This window comes from Coenobita brevimanus, chromosome 91 (genome assembly GCF_032717465.1).
Source record: "Coenobita brevimanus isolate Jiangsu-jjx chromosome 91, ASM3271746v2, whole genome shotgun sequence".
In the NCBI taxonomy this organism is placed as follows: domain Eukaryota; kingdom Metazoa; phylum Arthropoda; class Malacostraca; order Decapoda; family Coenobitidae; genus Coenobita; species Coenobita brevimanus.
Window position 1 is genome coordinate 35750633 of NC_137044.1, and position 13013 is coordinate 35763645.

Consider the following 13013-nt stretch of genomic DNA (forward strand, 5'->3'; position numbering starts at 1 on the left):
CTCTCTCTCTTTCTCTCTCTCTCTCTCTCTCTCTCTCTCCATCCATCTACCCATCTCTGTCTACCTATCCATCTTTAGCATTTATATCTCTTTATCAATCTATCCATCCATCCATCTATCAATCCATCCATCCAAACATTCTCTCTCTCTCTCTCTCTCTCTCTCTCTCTCTCTCTCTCTCTCTCTCTCTCTCTCTCTCTCTCTCTAACCATCCATCTATCTATCTATCTATCTATTTCTTGCCTAGTATTTTCTTCATCTGTGCGTTCTGAGATCCGATGGTCATATCCGCTCGATCCGCCTTCGAAGAGTTCCGATCCAAGAGCTGATATTGGTCTACAATCTCCGACCCCAATCCGATAGCAAGGCCTTTGAGTCGAGCCAGTCCAAGCGACATCTCATCTAAGTCGCTATCTAGTTGTTGATTCACTTTGCTGGATTGAGCTCGGAAATCGCTGGTACTTTTGTCATCTGTGTTCGGATCATCATCTTCCTCGAGGCCTTTCAGACGCAGTGCTGGGTGCTCAGTCTTCATCTGAGTGCAGATAGATTGTTGACTATTTTTGTACGCAGTGCATAGGTTTGGATTGGAGGAGGGGGAGGGAAGTTTTCTCTCCACCTTCGTTTCCTCCTTCCCTCCGCTGGTTTTCACACCATCCGCTGCTGTTCCCTTCTTCGGAGCTGGTCCACCAATTTTTAAAGCTGCTAAAAACTCTCTTGATGCCGTTGATATCCTTCTGCATGTCTTTCAGGATGCCGTTCATGTCGTCTAAGCTTTTGTCTGTGTTCATCAATTGCTCTCGATGCTTCACCAATTCCTCAGCTGTTTCGATACCTACTCGTTCCTTCTCATTCAGGGCTGCTATGCAGTTCTTAGACAATTGGACGGTTCAGCGCTCAATCTCCCTCATCTGTCGCAGTGTTTCCTGTCCCCTAATATATATATATATATATATATATATATATATATATATATATATATATATATATATATATATATATATATATATATGTATATATATATATATATATATATATATATATATATATGTATATATATATATATATATATATATATATATATATATATATATATATGTATATATATATATATATATATATATATATATATATATATATATATATATATATATATATATGTTTCACCGTCCTCTCATTCCCCAATTTGGTTAATTCCAAAGATCTGGGGCGATGTGTAACGAATGTTTATTTCCAGGAGAAATACTATAGATGTGCTTTGTATGCTTGCTAACCCCCGACTGACTGTGAGCGAGAAGCGGGCGTGGGAACCTCAGCTTAGCTCAGCAGTTCAAGGATTTTGCTGATTAACACAAACTGTACTGGTTACATACATAGGTTTAGGTATCATGAAGTATGGTTATATGATTATAATAACACAGTATGGGTACAATACTCCCCGTTTAATTGAATTGGTGTCTCTTGACACAATGAGGCAAGCTACACAGTAGTTCATTTATATAACTCTTGAGGTGGGAGGGGGGAGTTACCAGGTATATATGTACTTGGTTTGATAATTATTATAAGGTAGAATTATTCCATGAGAGTTGTAGGAAGGGACAGGGATACAGTATATACAATACATGGCCATGTGAATTAAGAAATGTAATAACATGGAAATAGAATAATAATAATAATAATAATATATATATATATATATATATATATATATATATATATATATATATATATATATATATATATATATATATATATATATATATATATATATATACACACACACTTTTTTCTCATTTCATTGTAATTCCTTCGTTCCTTTTGTGTGTGTGTGTGTGTGTGTGTGTGTCTGTATTTTTCTGTCAATAGATGTTATTTGAATAACTTTGCACTGTTATTCACCACACATGAGGACACTAAGTACGGCCTGCTTCTACATCCTGTGGAGGCTGCACTATTCCTGTTGCGATTCTGATCTCGTGTAGTCTGCGTTCCATCTTCCTTACACAACAGTGCACCGCACAGACTGTGAGAATGAAACCTATGAAAGTCACGGCCACTGGGGGAAACACAAATGTCGGATGTACCCATGAACGGCTGAAGACCATAGAAAACTGAGCCATAATGAAGTCACTTTCGTTTAAGAATGGTAGCATACTCAAGTTTACAGAGGTGATGGAAATATTATCAATTGGTAGGGTGGAAGTCATGTTGATTGGTTGGAAGATGTCATAAGTGTGACTGCGTACTGTTTGGTGGTAATGAGTGGCGTAGGTGATGACAGACTCAAATTTGACTGTACAATAGTCAGGTGCCTTACAGAGACCACTAGCAGGCACTGATCGAAGAGAAGAATCAGGACACATGATGATACTAGAGATGGGGACGGTGAAGAAGGAGTACTGGATGTAGTTCAGATGAGCGTTATGCACTGGAATTTCTGGAGCCGGAACAAAGGAACAGGCAAAGTGTATAGAATGGTTGCGAGCTAAGGCAGACTCGGAGGGTGCAGCGCTACTGGGGAAAATAGCCAGAAGGTAAGTTGCAAAAAGACGAGATGTAGGGATAAGGAGAGAACATCTCTCGAGATCTGTGGAGGAGATGAAAGCAATGGAAAGCTGATCACGGGATAGGAGGAAATATTCCGAGAGAACAGATGCTTGCAATAAAGAGTTATTGAACCTAAAAGGAAAAGGAATAATTTGGAAGAGGTTAAAGGTGATGGTAGAACGTAGAGGAATATGAACCACGACATCCTTAGCGAGGAGGGTGGCCTCAAGAACTGGATAGTAGAATTCTCGAGAGGAGAAAGAAAGCTCTGGAGACAAATCGAATGTAGAGCGTGGCCATTCTAATACAGAACGAAGGGCAGAGATAGGTACTAAGTCCGCAGTGACACGTCCATCAACACCATCGATTAGGATACGAACTAGAGAAAGAAGAGAGTCTGTGGATAGGTGGAGATTGTCCATGTGGAGTTTTAGGTAGAGGAGCTGAGAAACAATGTTAATTTTAGAAATTTGTTGCCTTAGAATTCCTGTGAAGTTGTTCAGAGTGTATCTTCATTTAGGTGGGTTGTAATCTTCTGCAACATAAGAGCCGTGAGCAAGTGAGCTAGGTCAGACTTGAAACCAGAGAGGTCACGTGCTGTAGCCACGCCAAATAAGACACTAAGAATTTCACCTCCAAAATCAAAGACTCGTGTCACATGTGAACGACCTATGGGTGCCTGATTGCTAAATGTGTCATTAAGCTGAGAGAACCTATCATTGATGTATTCCAATTGCTAAGGAATTGGGAGATATGGAGAGTACCAAAACTGATCCGGATTGTGTTTCCCCACGATGGTTGACAGTTGGGTCTTGATTTCGTCCAACTGGCGTGCGAAGTGAGGCAGGGCAATGGCTACGTCAGCCAGGGCCTTAAGATTGTAGCGCAGGGAGACTATATCCTCAGTCACCATTACCTCGCCTCCTGAGCTGACCAAGGCCCCGGGACGTACTCCACCATCCTCACCCAACCCGGACCCTATGAGGGTCAGCACTGCCAGCAGGTAGACCGCTAACATCTTACCTAGAAAATAAGTTCAACTTAATGGGAGAAGTCATGAAGATGTTTATGTGCAGAACGCAACTTGGATCGATATTGATTGGTTGAAGAATGGGGAGATGTGGGTGAAGAAGGCTCAGACTGAGGAATAGGTGGAGAACGAGAAGTAATGGTAGGTTGTGCAAGTGACTCTTTCAACACCAGGCCTCGTGGTGCACGCTTTAGATCGTCCGCATGCACCCACTTGGTATCTAGTTGACAATTCTTGTATATGAAACTTGTTACCCTATTATCACGCGGTGGGGGCCTGTAAATTTGTCATCAAATTTAGAGGTGCGAGTAAAGGAACGAGCAAATATTAGATCTCCAATGTTGATATTGATAAGCAAGGCAGACTTATGCTGGTGTTGCAACATGTCCTCCTGAGATGAGGCCAGATTTGCTTTGACATATTGATGAATTTCCTGGAACGGTGCCATTTTCACCTTCACATAGTCATCCATGTTATAGATGGGATCAGGCCTTGAAGATAAGATGGAATAGGGAAGGTCTTTATCGAATCCAAATAAAACAAAGAAGGGAGATTCACCAATGGATGCATTGATGGAACTATTTATAGCAGCTGCAATTTGGGGTATCCATTCATCCTAGGATGCACTATGTGACCCTAGATGTCTGAGACACTCCAAAACCTTTCAGTTATGGCGCTCAACGAGGCCATTTGAAGCTGGATGGTCATGGACAACATTGCATTTGTTGATTTTGTACTGTTTGCAAATTTCATCTAGAAGAGTATTGTTAAACTCAGTGCAATTATCTGTAATAATTGTACTTGGTGTAGTAAATGGGCATTTTTGCCTGGTCGATGAAGGCATACGCCACGCTCTTTGCGGTCTTATCTGAAAGGGGTGCCAGGACACAGTAGCGTGAGAAGTGGTCAACTGCTACAAATAAATACTCAGCGTCTGATTCTGTAAGAGGGAGTTTTAGAAGGTCAAAAGAGACAGTTTCCCACGGGCATGACGGGATTAGTATTGTAAGAGCAGTGCTGGTAAGCTGGTTGATTCTTTGTGGTGGTGGCACGAAATACAAGATTCACAGAGTACATTAATATCTCGATGCATAGTTGGCCAATAATATCCGAGACGTGCTTATCTCAAGCATCGATCTTTACTCGGATAGGATGCATGAGGTGTATCATGAACTATCTGAAGTACCGCAGATATTAGATCAGTAGGGACAAGTTGATGTACTTCCCTATTGGGCAAATTCTTCACTGTGAGTAATGTTTTCCTCTATATCATCTTTTAACATGAGCCCATTAATTGGCACTGATAGAGTAGGTAAGGTCGAGTTATCTCCCGATACCAGGAAATAAATTACTTTGGACCATACAGGGTCCTTGCATGGATAATTTTGAACAACCTCGGGTGTTAACACGCCGCGTCGCGGCAGATTTTTCACCAATGACCCCCCCAATCCCCGCAGATTTTAGGAAAGTTTTTTTTTTTTTTTTTACTAAATCCTCCGCTTTTTGCGAGAAACATCGAAAATTCAGAGAGAAAGTGCTCAGTTGAGTTTAGAAATACGGTGGAAGTAAGAGTACCTTTACCTTGTTACCGTGTTCTCTCAGGTCAGGCTCGAGAGAAAACGTTTTCTATGAGATGGGTAGCTATTTCAGACCATTCATAACTGGTTAGACATTTATATATTTGGTACGAATTTATATGTAGTACAAGAGTATATTGGTTTTCAGACAATAATATAGGCTATGTAAGTGTTGTTCACTCACCAAAAACATCAACATATGGCACCTTCTTTTACGAAATTACCGCCTCATCACTTCTGCTTGCTTCTTCCTCTGGCTTATTTCTTTCTTTGTCCTTCACCTCAGGAATCACTTTAGCCTTGAATTTCGTCATTGGAGAGAACGTGGTGCGACATGTCTTTACTGGCCAGGTCACTGCTAACAGGTGAGTTGCTGAGAAAATGGCATGCAGGGGGGAGGGGGGTCAGGTGGGGCCAGGCATTATCCTCACCTGGCGTTGGGTAGAGGAAGGTCTCCTACTTATGCCTACCAAAAATCACCCGTGAAACTTGAAAAATGTGCAAATGATGGACCTCGCAATTGCATAATGTATGGATACATCGTCGGGTGTCACTGTGACAAAACGTGGTGATGTATTCATATGTCGTCGGGACGCGGCGGGTTAATGTGGTGTTACAAGTTTCGTTGGGCTGCACTGATGGGACAGCCACTGCTACATTGTGTGAAAGTGCGTCTGCAACTACATTCGATTTTCCTGGTACATACTGAAAAGTTGGATTGAAGTCCTGGATGGTGACTGACTATCTAGCTAGCCTACCTGTGAGGTTTCGTCCTTTGAACAAATCACATAGAGGGAGGTGGTCTGTCTGGATATGCACTGGGTAGCCATATACTATATCTCTGAAATGTTTCAAGGACCAGACCACTGCCAGAGCTAACAGGTCTGTAACACTGTAATTCCGTTCAACATGGTTGAGGGAGCGACTAGCATATGCTAAACTGCACCAAGTCCTGCCCTGAGACATCCGTGCACAGAAGAAAGAGTGTTGTATCATCAGGAAATGCTAAAACTGGGGCATTTACAAGGGCTGTTTTGAGTGGTTTGAAGGCCTGTGACGGATCTTTAGTCCAAACGAAAGGTACATTTTTCTTTAGTAAGTGAGTCTGAGGAGCGGCGATCTCTGCATATCCTTTGATGAATCTGCGATAGTAAGCACCCAGTCCAAGAAAACTCTTTATAGTCTCTGTATTGGTAGGTTCTGGGAAGTTGATGACCGCCTTAGTTTTACCCTCATTGTTATGAATACTTTCTGCATCAATTACATGCCCTAGGAATTTAATTTTCTTTCTCAGGAAATTACATTTACTAAGGCTGATCTTCAGACCAGCCAGTTGAAGGCGCTCCTATAACAAAATGTTCAGGGATTGATTTGCTCACGACAATTATGTCATCTACTGTAAGTAAGCAAAAAGAGAGTGGCCGATCGTGCCACTGAAGACTGAATGGATGAGTCTCATGAATACTGAAGGGGCATTCCTAAATCCGAAGGGAAGCCTCTTAAACTGAAAATGTCCAGAAGGGGTGCTGAAGGCTGTTATAAGGCGAGATTATTCTTCCATTTCTACCTGCCAGTAGCCACTGAGTAGGTCAAGGGATGTAAAGACTATGCTGTTCTCACCTAGTGACTCTAGCAAATCAGTCACGACTGGCAGTGGAAAACGATCTGGTACGGTTACAGAATTTACTCTACAGTAGTCCACTACTGGTCTAAATTGGCCGCCCTTCTTTGGAACTGAGAAAAGTGGGCTATTCCATGGACTGACAAAGGGTTCAATAATGTCCTGATCTAACATTTTTTGCACTATCTCATCTGTCTCTTTTCTCAAGCTGTGAGGCTGAGTACCCAGTACTAGTTCTATGTGATGCTTAACGAAATCTGTCCTACCCATAGGTTCTCAGGGTAAGACTACAACATCTCGATAAGACTGCAATAGTTTGACTAATTGATCTTTATGCTGAGGAAAATCAGCACAAGTCAGACTTAAGAGTAGGTCAGGTGAAAGAGTCGGAGCAGATTCCTTAGAGTTGATGGCAAACACACCAGATGAATCATTATCATCATCATTTTCAGTAGGTATGGAGAATGGTACTTCCTGGCACACCCTTACTGCCGATGGGTAAACCAGGAAGTCTCCAATCTTTATACTACTTTTAAGCTTCAATGGAGCGTTAGTGACATTTAGCAAGTACAGGTAACACAAGTTATCCTCCAACACAGTACACAGTGCCGACCCATAAGTTAAGCCATTCACACAACACGTCTCAGGTAATGTTGGTACATCTACTCCTTCTTTCGCACCTACAACACGAACAGAGACTTTGGTAAACTCAAGCAGTAACAAAACTGTGCACTGATTTGTTACTGCATGCCTCGTCTCCGCACGTTGTACAACATTATTCAAATTTTGTGAGGTAGCTAACTGAGACGTGTCTGAGTCGGCTATAGTGCTGTCGTTAGAGGGGTTGTCATGTCCACTATTGAGTGTTTAGAGGGTGTATCATTAGTTGTTGGTGAATTTACTTCTTTGCTCCCAGGGAGTGGTGGAATTATCTCTTTTCTCTCAGATAATGGGGAGTATTCATCTGTACTCTCAGGCAGTGGTGGGGTCAGCTGAGACTGAATGACTGAGTTTATTTGGGAAAGCACAGGACGTAGATATTCCATGCCATATACTGGGAACCCATGAATATCTATACTACCACAAGCAGGTATTAGGGTGATAGAGTATTGTGCCATGGTGGGTAAACCAAGAAGGGCATCTGCTGGATATCTGAGGTCGTCCGTGACATGAAATTCTGTTGTAAAAAGGTGTCAAGGCTTTATCTAGTTGTACCTTTAAAGTGACTCTTCCCTTGACCTTAAACTATGAGCCATCCACACCGCATAGGCGAATGCCAGGTGGCTCAAGGATTCCGACCTTTTTGCTTGTTCCCCTAATGCTGTTTAAAGAGGTATCAGAGATCAAATTCACCATAGATCCTGTGTCCATGAAAAACGAGGTTTGTATGTCTTCACTCCATCCTAGAATTACTAAGCCTGAAGAAGGTATAGGCCCTACCTGGCGAATGGGGAGTTGATCTTCTGTTGTTATGTTACATTTTTCTGGTACGGGCGTATCTTTTGATGTTATGTTATATTTTTCCGATACAGGAGCTTCTCTTCCCCCGACTGGCGGCTTTTTAGGTAACGACATTCCTCAGTAGTGTGAGTTGCACTGTTCTTGTGATATTTGCATTTAGGACGACGCGATCGCGAAGGTGTATGCTGTCCTCCTTGTGAGTGAATTTGTTTACGGTCGCAACTGGATTCTCGATGCCCAGTGTTACCACAGTGCCAGCACACAATCGAGGATTGTTTGCCCCGTCGCACATTGGACTGGTCGCTACCGCCGGTTGGTGATCGGTACCGTGAAAGGGAATAATGGTTAGTGTTAGGTTTTCCCCTCGTAGTGGGTCGCGAACGTGAGTAATCCGATGAGGTGGTGGAGGTGTGAAAAATTTTCGAGACCGAGGGGCGAGTAGTGGCCTGACGAGTGAGGTTCGATCCTGTTCTTTCTTGGATGGCCTTTGAGATGTTAACAATTTTATCTCCTGGATTGAAACCTATCGGTAGGGCTACCTCCCTCTGTCTTTCGTCTAACCAGTTCATAGATCTCAGGTTATGAAGCACATCTCTAAAGCTTTTTGGTGAAAGCATAAGAGTTCCATGAATGTCTTGTACCCATTGGGTTCCACGCAACAACTGGCGCACCTCAGAATTAGTGGCCTTCATCACAGCGCTGCCTCAAATAATTTGCCATCTTTAACTGGGACTTTCATGTCCTCCTCCATTTGAATTTGGTAAAATATTCTAATTTTCTTAGACAGGAGGGTTGGTAGAACTGTCAGTCGATAGTTGCTTACTGAAGGCAGGTGAAGTGTAGGGCGTGCCACAGGTGTGTAGACTGGAAAGGATAGAACACCGACACAAACGAAGTTTTGTTGTGCCATCACTGCTGCAACCTAAGTGTTTCACCGTCCTCCCGTTCCCCAGTTAGGATTATCCCAAAGATCTTAACGGAGGTTTATTTACGGGAGAAATACTATAGATGTTCTCTGTATGCTTGCTAACCCCCAACTGACTGTGAGCGAGAAGCGGGCGTGAGAACCTTAGCTTAGCTCAGCAGTTCAAGGAATTTGCTGATTAACACAAACTGTACTGGTTACATACATAGGTTTAGGTATCATGAAGTATGGTTATATGATTACAGTAATACAGTATGGGTACATACAGTATATTGATAGAGAGAGAGAGAGAGAGAGAGAGAGAGATCCATATACAGTACATCCATCCATCATCCAATCCTATGTAGCCTCGCAAAGGGGCGTAGGAACCCGGCGCTGGGCAAGTTACTCCTGACATTTATGAGACTGACCAGTCTCACTCATCCCTGAGTGGTATTACGTGAGCACTAAACCCTAACCATCCCTTGGATATAAACTTATACAGGCTCAATTCGATTGGAGCACCTGAATTACCTACTAAACCACCAGGCGCCATAATTTGGTTATATGATTACCACCCAGCGTAGTAAATAGTTTCCTAGTGTGCGGGAATCCATTTGGCGTGCCACTCAGTGTAGAGTCACCGATAGGCAGAAGGAAAAGGAAGGAATGAAGGAAAGCAAGGCAGAGGAGGGAGTGTAAAGTTACTCGTAGGAAGAAGAAAGAGGAAAGAATGAAGGAAAGGAAGACAGAAGAGGATGGATGGAACAGAGGAAAAGGCAAACACCCAAAGCAGTTCTACTCGTACATCGAGTGAGTGAATGGTGAGCACCCCCACTTACCACATCCACCCACCCACACACACACACACCCACACACCCACGCACACACACACACACACACACACACACACACACACACACACACACACACACACACACACACACACACACACACACACACACACACACACACACACACACACACACACATATATATATATATATAGTATTGCCAGACGCCTCAATCCCGTTTGGGGTGGCCACAAACAAATGGCCTCCAAGTCGCCCTGTCCCCCGCCATTTCACTGCCCTGCTCCCAACTCACACACCCCTCTCTCATATACCTCTCCACCCCATCCCTCCATCTCATCCTCGGCCTCCCCCTCCCTCTTCCCCCCTCCACCTCACTCACATACACTCTCATCGTCAGTCTTTCACCCTCCATCCTCTCCACATGGCCAAACCACCTCAGTGTGTTCCTCATAACGCTTCCTATCACATCCACATCAACACCACAACGCTCCTTTATACCCTCATTCGTCAGCCTGTCTCTCCATGTGACTCCACAGGCTCCTCTTAAATAACTCATTTCCACTGCTCTCACTCTTGACTTGTGTCCTTCCAACAACGTCCAAGCTTCACTTCCGTACTTTAGAGTTGGTATCACAATACTGTCATGTAGTAACTTTTTCACTTCCATGCTCACTCCCCTGTTTCTTATCACTGCTTTCAAAGAACCAGCAACCTTTCTTCCCTGCTGTACCCTTTCAAGCACTTCACCCTCAAAACCTCCATCCTTACTCATCACACTACCCAAGTACTTAAACGTACTCACATTTTCCAATTCCTCACCATCCAACCTCACTGTACATTCACTGACTTCACTTCTCTCAAAGACCATCACTTTACTCTTCCCTACATTCACCTTTAGATTCCGTTTCTTACACACTCTCCCAAATTCATCCACCAAGCCTTGCAGCTCCCCTTCGTCTTCACTCAACAACACAGTATCATCTGCAAACAACAGTACAGGGAGTTTCCAAACACTATCCTCTCTCACCAAGGCCACTCCAACATCCACTACCCTACCTTGTACCTCTTTTATTACCCCATCCATGTACAGATTGAACAACCATGGAGACATGACACATCCCTGTTTCAACCCAACTTTCAAAGAGAAAAATTCACTTAGTTCACCATCCGCACGCACTGCAGCCTTCGCACCATCGTACATACTCTTCACAGCATTCAAAAACGTCCCATCTACTCCATATATTCTTAACACTTTCCACAATCCTTGTCTATCCACCCTGTCATATGCTTTTTCCAAACCCATGAAAGCCGCGTATAACTTCTTTCCCTTCTCTAGAAACTTTTCCACTAAAGATCTAAGAATGAATATCTGATCTACACAATCTCTTCCCTTCCTAAAGTCTCCCTGTTCTTCTGCAACTAATTTCTCTGTTCTTTCTCTAACTCTGTCAATAAGTATCCTACCATACACTTTTCCTATTATACTAAGAAGACAAATGCCCCTATGATTACCACACACTTCTTTTTCCCCTTTTCCTTTGTACAAGGGAATAATTATACCTGACTTCCAATCCTCCGGGACTCTACCTTCCTCCCATGCCAATCTGCACATCTTCCACATCCATTCTACTACTATCTCTCCCCCATGCTTCAGCATTTCACAACACACTCCATCTATTCCTGGGGCTTTCCCCGATTTAACTTTCTTCATTGCTTCCACAACTTCTATCCTACTGATTTCTTCCTGTCTTCTCACCTCTCTCCTTCTCCCAGGCATCCCCCAGTCACTTATACTCGCATTACTTCCATCCTCTACGTTCAACAATTCCTTAAAGTGTTCTCTCCATCTGCTCACTTTTTCTCCCTTCTCCACTAGTAATCTACCATTTTTATCTTTCACTCCCCTGCTAACTTCACTTCCATCCTGTCTTACTCTTTTCACCTCTTTCCAGAACATTTTCTTACAGTCCCTCCACTTTACACTCAAATTCCTTCCAAATTCCTCATCCACTCTCTTCTTACTCACTCTTACTAATCTTTTCACCTCTCTCCTTCTCTCTACATATAACTCTCTCTTCCGCCTCTCAACTTCTTCCACGCCCCTATTTTTCATCCATTCATTGTATGCTTTCTTCTTTTGTGCCACAGCCTGTTTCACCTCTTCAGTCCACCACGCTGTTCCTTGCACCCCCCTCCATCTTCTCTTCCTTCCACACACCACATCACATGCTGCACATATTTCTTCTGTAAATATCCTACACACACCCTCCACGTCTCCCATCTGCTCCAATTCATATTTGCCCAATCGTTCCTCCACTTCTCTCTTATACTCTGCCTTTTTCTCATCCTCTTGTAACCTCTCCACTCTCCTTGCAACGACTCCTTCCTCTCGTCTTTCCCTTCTTCTATTCCTCCATCTTACTTGAATTCCAATTCTGGCCACCACCAAGTAGTGGTCAGAAAGTCCACTCCCCCAACCTCTATAAACTATATATATATATATATATATATATATATATATATATATATATATATATATATATATATATATATATATATATATATATATATATATTCCCAGACGTCTCAATCCCGTTTGGGGTGGCCACAAACAAATCGCCTCCACGTCGTCCTGTCCCCCGCCAGTTCACTGTCCTGCTCCCAACTCACACCCCCCTCTCTCATATACCTCTACACCCCATCCCTCCATCTCATCCTCGGCCTCTCCCTCCCTCTTCCCCCCTCCACCTCACTCACATACACTCTTTTCGTCAGTCTTTCACCCTCCATCCTCTCCACATGGCCAAACCACCTCAGTGTGTTCCTCATAACACTTCCCATCACATCCACATCCACACCACAACGCTCCTTTGTATCCTTATTTGTCAGCCTGTCTCTCCATGTGACTCCACAGGCTCCTCTTAAATAACTCATTTCCACTGCTCTCACTCTTGACTTGTGTCCTTCCAACAATATATATATATATATATATATATATATATATATATATATATATATATATATATATATACACCATAATACATCATCATCATCAGCT

The 13013-nt window shown here is 42.9% G+C and overlaps 1 protein-coding gene across 1 annotated transcript; it reads right to left on the reverse strand.

Moving 5' to 3' along the window:
• Positions 1-232: 232 nt before the first annotated feature.
• On the reverse strand, positions 233-923 carry LOC145411963 (synaptosomal-associated protein 29-like). Its single transcript, XM_080281934.1, has 2 exons — positions 620-923; positions 233-501 (listed from the first exon to the last, which is right to left on the reverse strand). The coding sequence occupies exons 1-2, from the start codon at positions 789-791 to the stop codon at positions 233-235; spliced, it is 441 nt and encodes a 146-aa protein (XP_080138060.1). The 5' UTR covers positions 792-923.
• Positions 924-13013: the final 12090 nt, after the last annotated feature.

Excerpts from the sequence above, each read along its gene's own strand:
- LOC145411963 (XM_080281934.1), bottom strand. The coding sequence starts at position 791 with ATGAACACAGACAAAAGCTTAGACGACATGAACGGCATCCTGAAAGAC. Across the intron at positions 502-619 it reads GAGGGAAGGAGGAAACGAAG|GCCTCGAGGAAGATGATGAT; the intron begins GTGGAGAGAAAA and ends TGCGTCTGAAAG.